The sequence below is a fragment of the Medicago truncatula genome, chromosome 3, assembly GCF_003473485.1.
Source record: "Medicago truncatula cultivar Jemalong A17 chromosome 3, MtrunA17r5.0-ANR, whole genome shotgun sequence".
Lineage (NCBI taxonomy): Eukaryota > Viridiplantae > Streptophyta > Magnoliopsida > Fabales > Fabaceae > Medicago > Medicago truncatula.
Window position 1 is genome coordinate 34,993,072 of NC_053044.1, and position 14,285 is coordinate 35,007,356.

The 14,285-nt window shown below is 35.5% G+C and overlaps 2 protein-coding genes across 3 annotated transcripts; one reads left to right on the forward strand and one right to left on the reverse strand.

Moving 5' to 3' along the window:
* The first annotated feature begins 1,611 nt into the window (after positions 1–1,611).
* LOC11422605 (anthranilate synthase alpha subunit 1, chloroplastic) lies at positions 1,612–7,317 on the forward strand. 2 transcript variants are annotated; one of them, XM_003600823.4, is made up of 11 exons: positions 1,616–2,002; positions 2,494–2,687; positions 2,784–2,973; positions 3,451–3,602; positions 4,305–4,420; positions 4,502–4,748; positions 4,842–4,898; positions 5,071–5,223; positions 5,832–5,912; positions 6,463–6,549; positions 6,718–7,257. In XM_003600823.4, the coding sequence occupies exons 1-11, from the start codon at positions 1,795–1,797 to the stop codon at positions 7,039–7,041; spliced, it is 1,809 nt and encodes a 602-aa protein (XP_003600871.1). In that variant the 5' UTR covers positions 1,616–1,794; the 3' UTR covers positions 7,042–7,257. The 2 variants fall into 2 exon arrangements, with proteins under 2 accessions (XP_024633876.1, XP_003600871.1); XM_024778108.2 differs by having other exon boundaries at positions 1,612–2,002; positions 4,502–4,898; positions 6,718–7,317.
* An 871-nt stretch (positions 7,318–8,188) lies between these two features.
* LOC25489366 (zonadhesin) lies at positions 8,189–13,490 on the reverse strand. The gene is made up of 5 exons (XM_013605295.3): positions 12,876–13,490; positions 12,157–12,277; positions 11,295–11,409; positions 9,255–10,451; positions 8,189–8,765 (listed from the first exon to the last, which is right to left on the reverse strand). The coding sequence occupies exons 1-5, from the start codon at positions 13,069–13,071 to the stop codon at positions 8,508–8,510; spliced, it is 1,887 nt and encodes a 628-aa protein (XP_013460749.1). The 5' UTR covers positions 13,072–13,490; the 3' UTR covers positions 8,189–8,507.
* Positions 13,491–14,285: the final 795 nt, after the last annotated feature.

The window sequence follows — 14,285 nt, forward strand, 5'->3', positions numbered from 1 at the left end:
TGAAATGGAAAAAAAAAAACTCAAGGGACATCAATCTCCACCTACCTGACGTGTGCCATAACTTGGTTAATTTCATATTCAAATCTCTTGTTCTGTGTAGGGTTTATCCCTTTTGTTTAACACCAAACGACCCCGAAGGTTTCGCCGACAATCAGTGATACCCTTTTCATACTTCGCTTGTTCAATTTTGATGCATAGTCTATCACCCTTGATGGTTGGAACTGGTAGGTTTGCGTTGTCAATTTTGTTGGAACCACACAAAGCTTGTGCAAATTATTTGTTTTATGGATTGGCTTGCGGTGTTTGTTGCTGAGAGACCGCCACGCAGAGCCATGAACAAGAGAAAGGCATGCGGACAACGAAGACCTTGGACAAAAACACGCTGCAATTCTGATGAAAGAATTGGCACGGTGAAAATTAAAACAATTGGAACAATGGCTTGGCAACTGATAACACGTGAGTGTAATTGAAGTTACTGGATCCAAAATTAAAGTGAAACGTAAAACCAAATGGATTATAATTGAATAAATGGTGCTGAATTTGTGAATTGAAATGGTAAAATTTGGTTAGTGAACGGCGCACATGCTAGGAGCCCTAGCACAACGTTCAAAAAGGAAAAGAATTACACGTTACTAGTGCATGTCTTGATGATTTATGAATACAAGGAGACTAAAGTGTCTTAGCAACAATTTCTTATCAGACTTTACTTACCCCTCGATTGAACTTTAAACTATCAAGGTCGTCTTCCCTTAGAAATTGAATGGTTAACATTTAAAAAAAAAGACTAAATTGCATATTGAGATATGAGAATGGCCAATGGCCATAAGTGTTTATAAAATTTCTTGAAATCACTACTGCGTATGTAGCTGAATTATGGAAAATTTATGAGGGTCTTCGCATTAGGATGACGTCAAAGTATAACGAGAATTGAAATTGAGACGGGCTGTTTAGTTGTTGTTTAGAATTTAAGGCATGAAATTAATGGTAGTGTGATGAGCGTCAATCTTATAAAGAAAATAAGAGAGTTGCTCGAGTTAGACGGGAAGATTCAGATCATTCATATGTTTCGAAAAAGCCAACTTATGTACAAATGTACTAGCCAACATCGAATGTGAAAGTGATGCGTGTGTCGCATATTTTAAACACACTCCTTCAAAGAAGATTTCAGTTGTATTTAAATTTCGAAGGGTGTGTGTTTTTTCCCGATTAATTTCGTTGTAGTTTATTTTTTCTTATTTGGACTTAGACCCCTTACAATATAAAAAAAAAAAAAAAAAAAAAAAGAGTATATATAAAAAAAAAACTAAAAAGTCTTAATTTAGCCATTTAATAAATTTATTCAAAATTCATTGACTCTGGTCTACCCTATCCTATCACATGGATGCGTTAAATAAACAAATAGGGAAAATGAAGATATGGAAAATATTTTACTTTTATTTTTTTTTCTTTAAAACAAAAATCAAAATAAAAAAGGTAAAATAAAAAACATGTAATGTAATAAAAAAAGTGGCAAAAACAACGTATTTTATACTATTTTATCAACATGTAATACTTTACCGTAAAAAAATAATTCTCAAATGCAGACATCATCACCAAAAATGAAAAAAACAAGGTTCAAATGTAACAAAGACAGCTTTTAATGTTTTCTGGTACATTGAAACTTGACACCTTGTTGACACCTTGTAGTAAAACCACCGAACAGAGTTTTACCTATTTATTCTCTCATTCATTCATTTTGTAACATTGCATGAATAAATAACTTCACAAACCATAGAACAAGAAGAACAAGCTACAATGATGATGCTTTCTGCTACTCTTCCCATTTCCCCTGTTACTGCAAAATCATCCTCTTCAATGCAATCCCTGAGTTTTTCCCATCGTGTTATGGTTCCTTCCGGCAGCCGTGTTACTCCGGCGGTGTTCACTGGCGTTTCAAAGGGTGGCTGTAGCTCACTCTCACCTGTCAAAATGAAGGCCTCTTCAATGACAACTGCAGCCATTGGTAAGTTCATGTTTGTTTTAGTTTTTTGTTTTTTTGTCTTGTTTTTTATATTTTTAATGAATTATTGGTGGAATGGGAAAATGGGTATCTCTGTTGAGTTTAAAGTTTTAATTTTGTTCTGTTTTAAATAAACTTTTATTAGTATTTGAAAATGTTGAGTTGTTTTTTGATTTTTTTTTTTTTCAATGATGAGATGAATGTTGTAACTATGGATGCAAGATGATTCATCTGATTAATTTTGAACAAGTGGAGAACTCTCTGGAGAAATTTGAGATTTAAGGCTCTTGCTTTTGTGATTTTGTGCTTGTTTGGATTGACAGTGAGTTTGGCAGAATCACGGTGTATTTTTGGCATGAAATCACGGTGCCAACGTGATTTTGTTAAACCCATTGTGGTTCCCAACATGCATTTTCACTTTTCAATAATTTCAGAGTTTTCATTGAAAAATGAAAAAGAGGGAATTTTTTAACAAGGGTCTATTATTTTTGCAGCTGAAGAGGTTGATGAAAGAAAGAAGTTTATAGAGGCATCAAAGAATGGAAACTTGATTCCTATCTATCAGTGCATATTCTCTGATCAGCTTACTCCTGTACTTGCTTACCGGAGTTTGGTTAATGAAGATGACCGGGAAGCTCCAAGTTTTCTTTTTGAGTCTGCTGAGCCTAATTTTCAAGGTTCCAATGTGGTGAGTGTGCTTTGCTTTTGAAGTTTCATGGTTTTGAATTTAAAGGTTGTTTTTTTTTTTTTTTTGTATATATAAATCTGGTTTGAATGATTGCAGGGGCGCTACAGTGTTGTAGGAGCTCAGCCAATAATGGAAATTGTTGCAAAAGAAAATAAGGTTACAGTAATGAACCATGAATCTGGTCAGTTAACTGAGGAGATTGTTGATGATCCTATGGAGATTCCCAGAAAAATCTCACAGGATTGGAGACCATGTCTTAATGACGAACTTCCAGATGCATTCTGTGGTAAGAGTTCTATGATCATAGTAAATCATGTTTACCGAGATGGGCTCATGCCAAATTAAGATTCAATTAATAAATATTCAGACGGATATAACTGTATCAATTATTTATAAAGCATGGATGACGTGTTGATGACGTATGACACATGATTGTCGCAAGGATTAACAACTTTATGATAATGGAAAATTCTTACGGCTAGGATGTTTTCAGTTTGAGTAATGCAACTATAATTATTGAAAACCAAAAGAAAACATGATATTAATGTCTTTTTCGGGTTTTTCGGATGACTATATAATAAATGAAGTTGAAATCTTTAAAGGCTTAAGATTTTGTCATCCAAATGCTGACACTCTGCATTAGTACATTATTTGTCGTTATGCGACTTCTTGTGTGAGTATACGCGCGCGCGTGTGAGAGAGTAATGTTGATATATTGTTTGTCCGCATCTATCATATTAACTAATTTAAGTTGTTGTTCAAGGTGGCTGGGCAGGTTATTTCTCTTATGACACAGTTCGCTATGTGGAAAAGAAAAAGCTACCTTTTTCAGATTCCCCAAAGGATGACAGGCAGCTCGCGGACATCCATCTGGGTCTTTATGAGACTGTGATTGTGTTTGATCACGTGGAGAAGGTACTTGTTTTTTGTATGCAGAAATTCTGTATCTACTACTAGTACACTGCTTGTGATGTTGATGTGCAGTTCAGCATTTCTGATTTGTACTGCAGTTTATACTCTTGTCTTTCTTAAGAGAAACTCGATTTAGATGCTTTATGAACCAAACGATAATATTTTGAATTTATTACTTTTTTTTTACTTGATTTTTGTTCATTAAACAAGGAAAAGTGTTTCAAATTACGAGTTCTTGTAAATTCCTTTTCTTTACATCTTTGGACATATAATGATATAATCCAGTGTTGTCAAATATCGGCGATGGCGGCGCCATGGCGGATATCGGTGGCGGTTTTTGGGCTCACTGTAGTGGTGAATATTGGCCGATATTGCTGGTGTTTCCGCCATAATCCGCTATGACGGCGCCACAAAGCGGCCGGTATGGATGGATTTCGGCTCTCCACCATCGACCGCCATTGACAACAATGATGTAATCGTCATGTAATGGATAGATATCATGAAATGACTACAACAGAGATGAAATTTTTACTGAGCACTGATATGGAATCCATTGGATATTAAGTCAACATTTTTGTGTCTCAAAATTATCCGTTTATTATTTAGTTGCATTATTATTATTTTTATATGTGATAATGATGGCCTCATTCATTACTTCAATACTTCATTGATGATTCAATTTCTTATTTGTGCTCTGCCCAACAGAAAGCATACGTAATTCTTTGGGTGAGGACTGACCAGTACTCCTCGGTTGAGAGCGCTTACGTGGATGGAACGATAAGATTAAAAAAATTAGTGGCCAAATTACAAGATAACAAGCCGTAAGTTATCTGTTGAATGTTGCTCTATCTAACCGTGCAGTTTTTTTTTAATCAAAATTAATTTTAAGTGCCGTTTCATAGCCCGAGGTTGGCTCCTGGTGCTGTGGATTTACAAACTCGCCAATTCGGTCCGCCTTTAAAGGAATCAAACATGACAGCTGAAGCATATAAGGACGCAGTCCTTCAGGCAAAAGAACACATTAAAGCAGGAGATATTTTCCAGATTGTGTTGAGTCAGAGATTTGAAAGGAGAACCTTCGCTGATCCATTTGAAGTTTATAGAGCATTGAGAGTTGTGAATCCAAGTCCATATATGACTTATTTGCAGGTTTATTTCTATGAAACACGTAAAAATATTTCATGTGGGAAAGTCGTGGTTCATCTTTTTCATCCACTGATGATCATGTCTTTTTCTATACAGGCTAGGGGATGTATTTTGGTTGCTTCAAGTCCAGAGATTCTTGCACGTATAAAGAATGTATGTTTTTGTTCATAGTTAGACTTAATTTTTAAATTAATTGTTGTTACTTCATAATACTTGGTCACTTCAATGTTTATTACAAGTCTTAAATGGGAAAAATATCAGGTTTATTAAATTACTCTACCATTTATTCTAAAGTGAATAGTTATCACGGTCTTGTTATAAACAGAATAAGATTGTGAACCGTCCGTTGGCTGGGACTGCTAAAAGGGGCAACACACCAGAAGAGGATGAAAATTTATCAGCAAAGCTCTTGAAAGATGAAAAGCAATGTGCAGAGCATGTAATGCTGGTTGATTTGGGGCGCAATGATGTTGGAAAGGTTTGTTCTGTATTTTCACTTTAATGGATGTTCCTATTTGTTCAGCCTGTTACGTTATAATCTTATGCAATAGTTTGCGATATTATTTTGTGTATTTAAAGATGTTGCCAGTCTTGTTTCTTATATTATGTTTACTGTAATCTCTATTGGACTTGAAGTTTATGAAAATTCAAAGTTACGTAAATGAATATAAGCTAATAACTGGGTTCGATAGTGCTTTTATTAAAAAAAATATATATGATAAGCAGTGCTAATATTAGGTCCACTCCTTTTTATTTGTTAATTGTGGTTGTCAATCCATATCAACATGTTCAGTTGTTCCTTAAAGGCCAATTTGCCACTGGACTATTTGGTTGTGTTAGGAAAAGTAGGTACATATGTACGGATATGGTTCTTCAAAGTTATTGTTAACTGCTGTATCATGGATTTACAGTCGGAAAGTTTTATTCCTTTGTTTGTAACAACTATGACAATAATATTTATAACCTCAAATATCTCTTTATGCAGACAAAGCTGATTCAATGATTTTATTCTGACTTTTTTACAAGATAGTTTGTATTATGTACTTCAATCTGCTATGGTTAAGCTAACAAAAGTTCTGTTTGTAGGTTGCAAAAAGTGGTTCTGTTAAGGTTGAGAAGCTTATGAATGTTGAACGATATTCCCATGTGATGCACATCAGCTCAACGGTGAGAACATTTCCTTGTTACCTAGTGTTAATTGATGCTTTAAACTATTCTATTGTAGTCTGTTATGCAAAAGGCAACTATGCTGGTTACATCCTTCTAGAAAAACCAATTTTCATTTGATTTTCCCTTTGTCGGTTGAATTGATACACGTGATTCTTGGTAAAATCAGATGGTAACATTGCAGATGTCTGTGTTCCTTGAAAAAAATATGTATTTATATTTATCCATTGCACTATGAAATTGGCGGCTTTTTGTTGTATGTATTTTTCTCTTCTATGTTTTGACAGAAAATTTATTGTAAATAAGTTACCAGCACTAGGCACTATTACTATTATATTGAGGCTGCCAACATCTACCCCTCTCCCAAGAATTACTATTATATTGAGGCTGCCAACATCTACATTCTACCCCTCTCCCACGAATTACTATTATATTGAGGCTGCCAACATCTACCCCTCTCCCTAGAAAAATAGTTTATTTATTAAAATAATTTAGTTTCAACAAAAAATATTTATCATGTGATTCATTATTTATTATTATTTATTAAAAGGTTACGGGAGAGCTGCAAGACAATTTGACCTGCTGGGACGCCCTTCGCGCTGCATTGCCGGTTGGAACTGTCAGCGGAGCACCAAAGGTTCGTAATTTCCTTCACTCCTTTTAGTCCAAATACAATTCCCCACAAATTTGAAAAACCTGTTCATTATGTGGCACTAATGTTAAGCTTTTGCAGTTACCTTGATACATATTATCCTGTCAATTTCAATCTTCAGCTTCATTCTAACCTGATAACTGGTAAATGCAGGTGAGGGCAATGCAGTTAATCGATGAATTGGAGGTGTCAAGGCGAGGACCTTATAGCGGAGGATTTGGATATATATCTTTCTCTGGCGACATGGACATTGCTCTAGCTCTAAGGACAATAGTATTTCCAACTGGGACTAGGTACGACACAATGTACTCGTATAAAGACCTAAACAAACGCCAAGAGTGGATTGCTTACCTTCAAGCTGGTGCCGGTATTGTTGCCGACAGTGACCCTGCCGATGAGCACCAAGAATGTCAAAACAAAGCTGCTGGTCTTGCTCGCTCCATCGACTTGGCTGAGTCTGCTTTCATTCATAAATAAGATCTCTGATACCTCCAAATCGAATCATTGGATATACAATTAGTGGATTACCATTTACTATAACAATATAGTCCTATGCTGGGAAGCTCTTGATTGTGTGATATCTCTTTTGTTTGTTTGAACAAGTCAGAAATGTAGCTTCAAATAGTTATGTTTTAGTGACATTCAATAATTACAGTATCATGGTAATCTTTTATAGAAACATTCTTTCTTCAACGCTCACTTTAAATAAATTATCATGTAAAGTCGGGGCTCCTCTCCCGTCCCTTTCCTCCATCCATCGTTTACAGTAAAAGCTGTCTTTCATGTTCAAATCCCTAAATTCCATTTCCTCTAAAGAAGAAAAATAAACTCATATGCAAGGTTTCGATCCGATAATGAAAATCCAGCTTTGCTCGCATCTTTCTTCTTTGAGAAGTTTTTTTTTTCTCCTTTTGACAGATTCTTCTTTGAGCAGTTAAACTCAGAAGTTATCAAGGTTGGTGTTGCAGCTCAATGTCACAAATTCTGGTTTACAATGGATTATAAGCTGAATAACAAACCAAATTGTCAATTAAGAAAGAAAAAAAAATCCAAATTTGACAAAGAATCCAACTTGAAAATCGAATACACTGAACTAAAGTATGTGGAGCTTTAGTTCGTGCTGTAATTTTTTTTTTTTTATCGAAACAAAAGGTTATGATGAATTCATCATAATTATGTGCAGAGTACAAACTGAAATATTTTAATTTTCTCAGTTAATTTGTCGAATGAGTTTCTTTAACTCAAAGGAAACCGAAGAGCATGGTTAATTAGCCATGGTGCAGATTTCTCCTTACTTATTCTCCCTCAAAATATTTCACATTGCTTCAAAAATATATTAGTATAAGATGCAATATGAAATCAAAATTTATACCATCAAATTATATGACAAGGAATAACCATAAACAGGTCTCTTAAAAGACTTATTTTTTGTCTTTAATATTATTGACAATTAAAATGTTAAGAGCAACTTTTCTTACCCCATATTAACAACCACACATGGTTCCGGAAAGTATACTTCTTGAGGTATAATTTTGCCCAGAAATATAGTTTCTGATGACTAATTTTTTTTTTATACGTTTACATCCAAAGTCATTTTGGGGTGGAAAAGTTCATGCCTTCATAATGAGCACTTCTAATTGATAAATTTTATTCAGTTTAGGGAATTTTGCTAAGTACCTGCACTCATACATGATAAATATGGGTTATGGTTTCCAGATAAAGAGGATAAACCTCGCCGTGTTTCAAAAAATGAGCATGACCATTACACCATATAACCAAACTACCTAAAATCAGAAGACACTGTCGTACATGAGATTACATCAAGCTTTACATCAATACAAGCATGGTTAGCTCCATATGCAAATCCGCAATGGCTGAAATCCAGGATAAGAACATTGGTGCTAATCAAATATATATGCAGGGTTTGCCTAAGTGTGAAAAGTTTACCTCCCCCTAACACTGGCAGGAGATTGAACACATCTCTCACTGCCAACTTCATCATCTATCTCACTACTATCTAAACAAAGACCATTTTGGTTTACACTCATTTCAGAACTAGCATTACTGCTTGTTGCGTGAGGAGAGCCCGATACACTTATTGTTCGACCACGATGAGATCCAGACCTCACACTATACATAGAAGATGCCGGAATATTTGTCATCAATGGCCTTAAGTTACCTGGAATGGTTCTCCTTATATCCTGTTCAAAGAGAAACAAACAAAAATGATTAGAAAAGAACTATAAGTTAATCAGATCTTATCAGTTTAAGTTAACCAATTCCATAATTAAATAAAATTGTTTTCATAGTGTCATTTTAGAGTAAAATAATATGAGAAGACTAAAATTCTCTGCAGGTGAAAGGAGTAGCATTGAAATAGTCAAGTAGACTATTCAATGAAATGAAGATATTACTGGAAAATGTTGATAAATGTTATATAGGCATTCTAAAGTGCATAATTTGACACAAATGTTTCAAACATGACAATTACAATGAGATAGGAGAGAAATAGTTAAGGATCTAAATTTGGTCATTCTTGAGACATTGTGCATCTAAAAAGGTAATTAGCGAATATGGGATTCCATTCATTTTTATATAAAAACAGTGGTGATTTGTATGCAGGTTTGACATTATAAGATTTTCTTAATCTGACAGAAAAAAAATATACAGAATGTAGAAAATAGGTGTACCATATGCCGAATAGCCATATCCAAGGACTTCTTTGAGAGAGTTCTTCCAAACCCTGTGCTATCCGGAGATGAAGATGACTTGCCAGACAGATTACTACGAGGAGAGTTTTTGTTATCCATCATTGGTGGTGCTAGTTTTCGCATGTTTATAACCCTTTCAACCATTTTTGTGCCCATCATACCAGGACTAACATTGTCATTCACTTTAGAGCGCCCACGGCTAACTGCAGGCATTGAGTTTCCACTTATATGAGCAGTGCCATTGGAAGACCGTCCTCTTGAAGGAGAGCATGATTGTCGCTTAGGTCTTCCACTAAAAGAAGGCTCAACAGATGAAGACCGAGAAGTGGGAGCTCCAGGCCTGCCCCTAGTCGCTGACAGTGGCCTATCAGGTAATGTTGTCCTCAAATTAGGTGGAGCATCAAGTGAAAACCCTGGCATCTCAGACGGCTTCCATGTTCTTGACTTCACAGTTGGTGATGTGCCACATGATGGCACTTGCGGCTGTCTAGAGGTCACTGGAGTTTGCTGTCTTGTTTTCGTAGGAGTTGGCTGCCTTATTGTCGTAGGAGTTGGCTGCCTTGCTGTCACAGGAGTTGGCTGCCTTGCTTTCACAGGAGTTGGTTGCCTTGATGACACAGTAGTTGGCTTGGGGCTCGAAGAAATCTTAACTGAAGAAGAAGATATATTGAGCTCATTTGATGGTATAGATGGTCGCCGAGTTGGAGTAGATGCTCTTGATGTGGACCTGGAAGGCGGTAAAGTAGGTCTGCTAGTTGGTGTTGAAGATCTTGCAGTCGATCTTGACAACGGTGTAGAGGATCTTGATTGAGTTGCTGGTTTTGCAGCAGGGGCGGTGCTCCTCGTGGAAGAAGTTGAAGGCTTAGTGGTAGAAACCGTACTGATGGGCTTGGTTGTGGACATTGTGGTCTTTGATGTAGCAACCACGTTTCTAGTTGAAGGTATTGAATTCCGAGTAGGTGTTGAAGATCTTGATGGTTTTGAAGCTGTGGTCAATGAAGGGCGTCCGGTAGGAGTTGAAGGGCGTCCACTAGAAGATGCAGGTCGTGATCCGGGACCCCCTGATGATGAGGGCCTCCTAGTTCCACCGCTTGAAGAGCTCAACACAGGGGAGGAAGTTTGCTGTCTAGATGCCAAGCCAGTCCTCCCAGTAGGCTCCAGTTGATGATTTGACAACTATAACAACAAGAAAACAATTTGAAGAAAAATTAATTTCTGACAATAACAATAACCAAGTAAATTCTCACTAGGTGAGATCAGCTGCATGAATCAATCAATATCAATCGCTCTATCAAAAAAAATCAGTAAAGCACCAACAGGACACCAGTGAATCTTTACCCAATGATGATGAGAGGATCGTCATTTTTCTGACCACTAAAATTTAAAATCCAAGAATAACCTTTACTCAATGAAGCCTATGAATCTCAAATTCTTGATACATATTTAAAGTAACGTGATACTTTAAACAATGGTCTCTTAATAAATAAATAAACCAATTAAAATAGGTGATGGTAAATGAACCGTAAAACATGCAATATGATTAGAAGTTTTTTTTTTAAGAATCTAAATTAGCCCACCTAAATTAGCACCGGGGAGAATCGAACTTTAGACCGTATGGAGGAGCATACTCCCAAGTCCCAAGTCAATACCACCAGACCAACCTAAGTGGGTTAATATGATTAGAAGTTAACTTCAAGCAGTTCAAGGATAGTAGTATTGTTGTTGAGGACTTGAGGGGAAAACTATACCAATTCTAGTCAGGCATCAATGACAACAGAAAATATACAAAAATAACTGACTTATTCTATAGGTAACTCGATGTGCAGATCAATTATAAAGACCAAGTTCATGATGCACACTGCTTGATGACAATGTTATCTAACAAAAGAAGTTGTCAAAATCAGGAGAATTATAATTTCAGCAGTGATTTTAAACTAGACATACAGGCTTGCATCAGCCAATGACAACAAAATGATTGATATGACCGGAAAACTTGAAAGCTTCATAGAAAATGCTTACTCTGGATTTCAATGCTGTTGGACGTGCGGTTGGAGTACCAAGCTGACTCATGACAGTCTTCCGTGTTTCCATTTCCAAAGAAGGAAAAAGAGGAGTACCGGGAGGAGTTAGAAGCCTGAAAAACATTAATCATACTGAATATCAATTTGAACAACAATCATTCGTACTGGCTTTACATCACTTACAAGCATTAACAAAACGATGCCAGTCACGCAAATAGTGTAGGATGACAAAAAACTAAATTATCTGCAATAACTAAAACTAATGTGATGCAGGAACAGCAGAAAGGGAAATATTTGTTTGCCAGGTTATTCTTGTAATTTCAAGAAAAATATTAATGTTGGCATCTTCTGGCTAAATGTGATATTTTAATTTTAGGTATTCATATTACGAGTTCTTTGCATATAAATGAAACATCAAATATTTCCATTTTCTGGCTATCTTTAATAGTTTTATTTAAGGTAATTCATTTCACGGGTTCTTGGCTTATATATGAAACATCAGCTAGTTTAATATGGAAACAGAAGCGAGGGACATGAGGAATGATACGAGTCTGACCAATACGAAAATGGTGCGTGTGTATCAAGTTAGAAAATGAAACCTAGGGAGTTAAGAACCAGAACAAGAGAAAGGAATGCTTTATTCGTATGACAACTTCAATGTTCAATAACCATCTACTACCATCAACAGAAAAATGACTTCTACATGAAAAATTGTTCTAGGAACCGTAACCTATAAATCTACAATTGTTTATCCGGTCAAAAGAGCAAAACCTCCATTAGTCATTGCTCTAATAAACACACTGTTGAGATAAATATGATGAACAAAATATGTATTATGGCAATTGAAAGGTACGACATACCAGTCATAATCATTTTTATTATTTTCCGAATTGAGAAACTCATCAGCACCACTCTTCCGCACAGGAGCCGTTGGCATAGAAGATGAAATGTTAAATAAGGGAGAAGTGCCCGGATTTGACCCTGCAATCATGAAAGATACCACGTCACAAAGGGAAATCCCACCAAAATTAGGAAGACCCCATATTCATAAAAGTGCATTTTGTCAAAATAACACAATCATTTTGCAACTTTTCACCACTTCTTAAAATAAGACAAATTGATGCGATAATTAATCTTAGAGCTGTTTGGATTTGCTTATTTGATGTTATTATATACAGATATAAGCACTTGTGATGATTTTCGGAAGAGCTTATCGAAACAGCTTATGTGATGTATAATCTATAGGCTATTTTCATAAGCTACCCTCTAGAGCTTATGTAAATAAGCTGAAAAAAGACTAATGAACATATTATAAGCTGTTTCCACAAGTTCTCCCAAAGTGTCACAAGTGTTCATGCTAGTAGGTAAGCTCAAACAAGTCAATCCAAACAAGCTCAAAGTCAATTTGACTTATTACATCTTTTTGTCATAGAAATTGCTTATAGCTTAACTAATCTATTTACCCAAACAAGCATAAGTCAACAACTAAACACGAAAACACTGAAAAGAATAAAATCAACAAAAACCCAAGTACCCACACAACTCCAAAAATAGAAACTTTTTGAGAGCGAATTTATACCCAAAGCTGAATCAAACTCCTCCGAGGTATGAAGCAAAAGATCATTCCGTTCCTTCTCACGCTTCCTCATCTCAAGAAACAATGCAAGCTCCTCATCTTTCTCCGTCGTGCCGGAACCCATCAAACCCCCAAATTGCTGCTCCCTCTTGAAACCACCTTGCATTGAAGATTCCTGAGCTCTGAAGCTACGATTCATCCCCAAATTTCAAAATAACACGAACCCTAATTCCCTCAAAAGTCCTAAAAACCAAAACGCTAGCAGAACGAACAAAACGACATTGTAAGAAAGAAAGAAATGAAAGAAGATGTAGAAAATGAAAACGCGTGTGGAGCGTGAGTGTGAGAGGCGCGTGATGAGAGAGAAAGGGATCGGAAAACGGGAAATTTGAAGTGTGACGGTGGAGAGAGTGAGGGAGGAGTTAAGAAGACGGAGTGGTATGGATAGTAATAATTATGGTTATACAGGGTTAAAATGGAAAATTGTGAATGAAAAAGACAACTTTTAGCTCTTGTCGTTCCACTAGTTTGATGCCATGTTGCATGGTTTGATGGATAATCACGAAAATGACCTTTCCCATGTGCATTCCACTTTTTGAATTGTTGCAACGGTGGGCTTTGAAGCACCCAATTTGGAATATTGTATTAATATTAATAAGTGGTAGACTTATTTATTATTCACCTCAACTTTTTTTTACTAAAAATAATATGCTCGTTTAAATTGTTGAAGTGCATCGATGATGCAACATGAATTTAAAATCCTTCAAAAAAAAAGCTTGCAAATAAACTAATTCATGTCAAGTTAACGGTATAAAGTAGTAAAATGTATATAAATATGAAAATTTTAAAAATCTGAAATACCTATGCGTCTAAATATGTAATGTTAACGACATTAAAGGCATGAAGGAATCGAAGTTAATCCTTTTAGTTTGAATCAAACGAACATACAAAAAAAAGTGGTAAAAAAATATCGCATCAAGACGAAAAATTAAAATAAACAATATCGCACTGAAACGACAAAACATAATAAAATATGAAAGAAAAACTCCACGGAAATCACTAATTTAGACAAGAGGATGTATTATTCATCTCACCTAATATGATATAGTATAAACTTTTTTACAGAAAAATGATATTATTAATGGCTAAATTGCATTTTTGGTCCATTAACTATTTAGGTAGTATCGCTTTGATTCTTTAATTAAAATTTGATTTATTTTGGTCCTTTAACTTCTCTATGTTACACATTTTGGTCCTTCCAGTTAGTTTTAATTCAAAAATGTTAGGTTTTCTTCATCTTTTTCTCCTCTTTTTCATCTTCATATCATCTCCATCAACCTTCAACAACAAAAATCCCAGAAAAATTTCAAAAGAAAATGAAGAAAACCTAACGTTTTTGAATTAAAGCTAACG

Bases quoted from the DNA above. Each gene is read 5' to 3' on its own strand.
- LOC25489366 (XM_013605295.3), bottom strand. From the start codon at position 13,071: ATGAATCGTAGCTTCAGAGCTCAGGAATCTTCAATGCAAGGTGGTTTC. The intron at 10,452-11,294 runs GTAAGCATTTTC...TTGTTGTTATAG, and splicing joins CAACAGCATTGAAATCCAGA to TTGTCAAATCATCAACTGGA. The intron at 8,766-9,254 runs GTACACCTATTT...CTCTTTGAACAG, and splicing joins ATATGGCTATTCGGCATATG to GATATAAGGAGAACCATTCC.
- LOC11422605 (XM_024778108.2), top strand. From the start codon at position 1,795: ATGATGATGCTTTCTGCTACTCTTCCCATTTCCCCTGTTACTGCAAAA. The intron at 5,224-5,831 runs GTTTGTTCTGTA...TTCTGTTTGTAG, and splicing joins GGCGCAATGATGTTGGAAAG to GTTGCAAAAAGTGGTTCTGT. The intron at 5,913-6,462 runs GTGAGAACATTT...ATTTATTAAAAG, and splicing joins TGATGCACATCAGCTCAACG to GTTACGGGAGAGCTGCAAGA.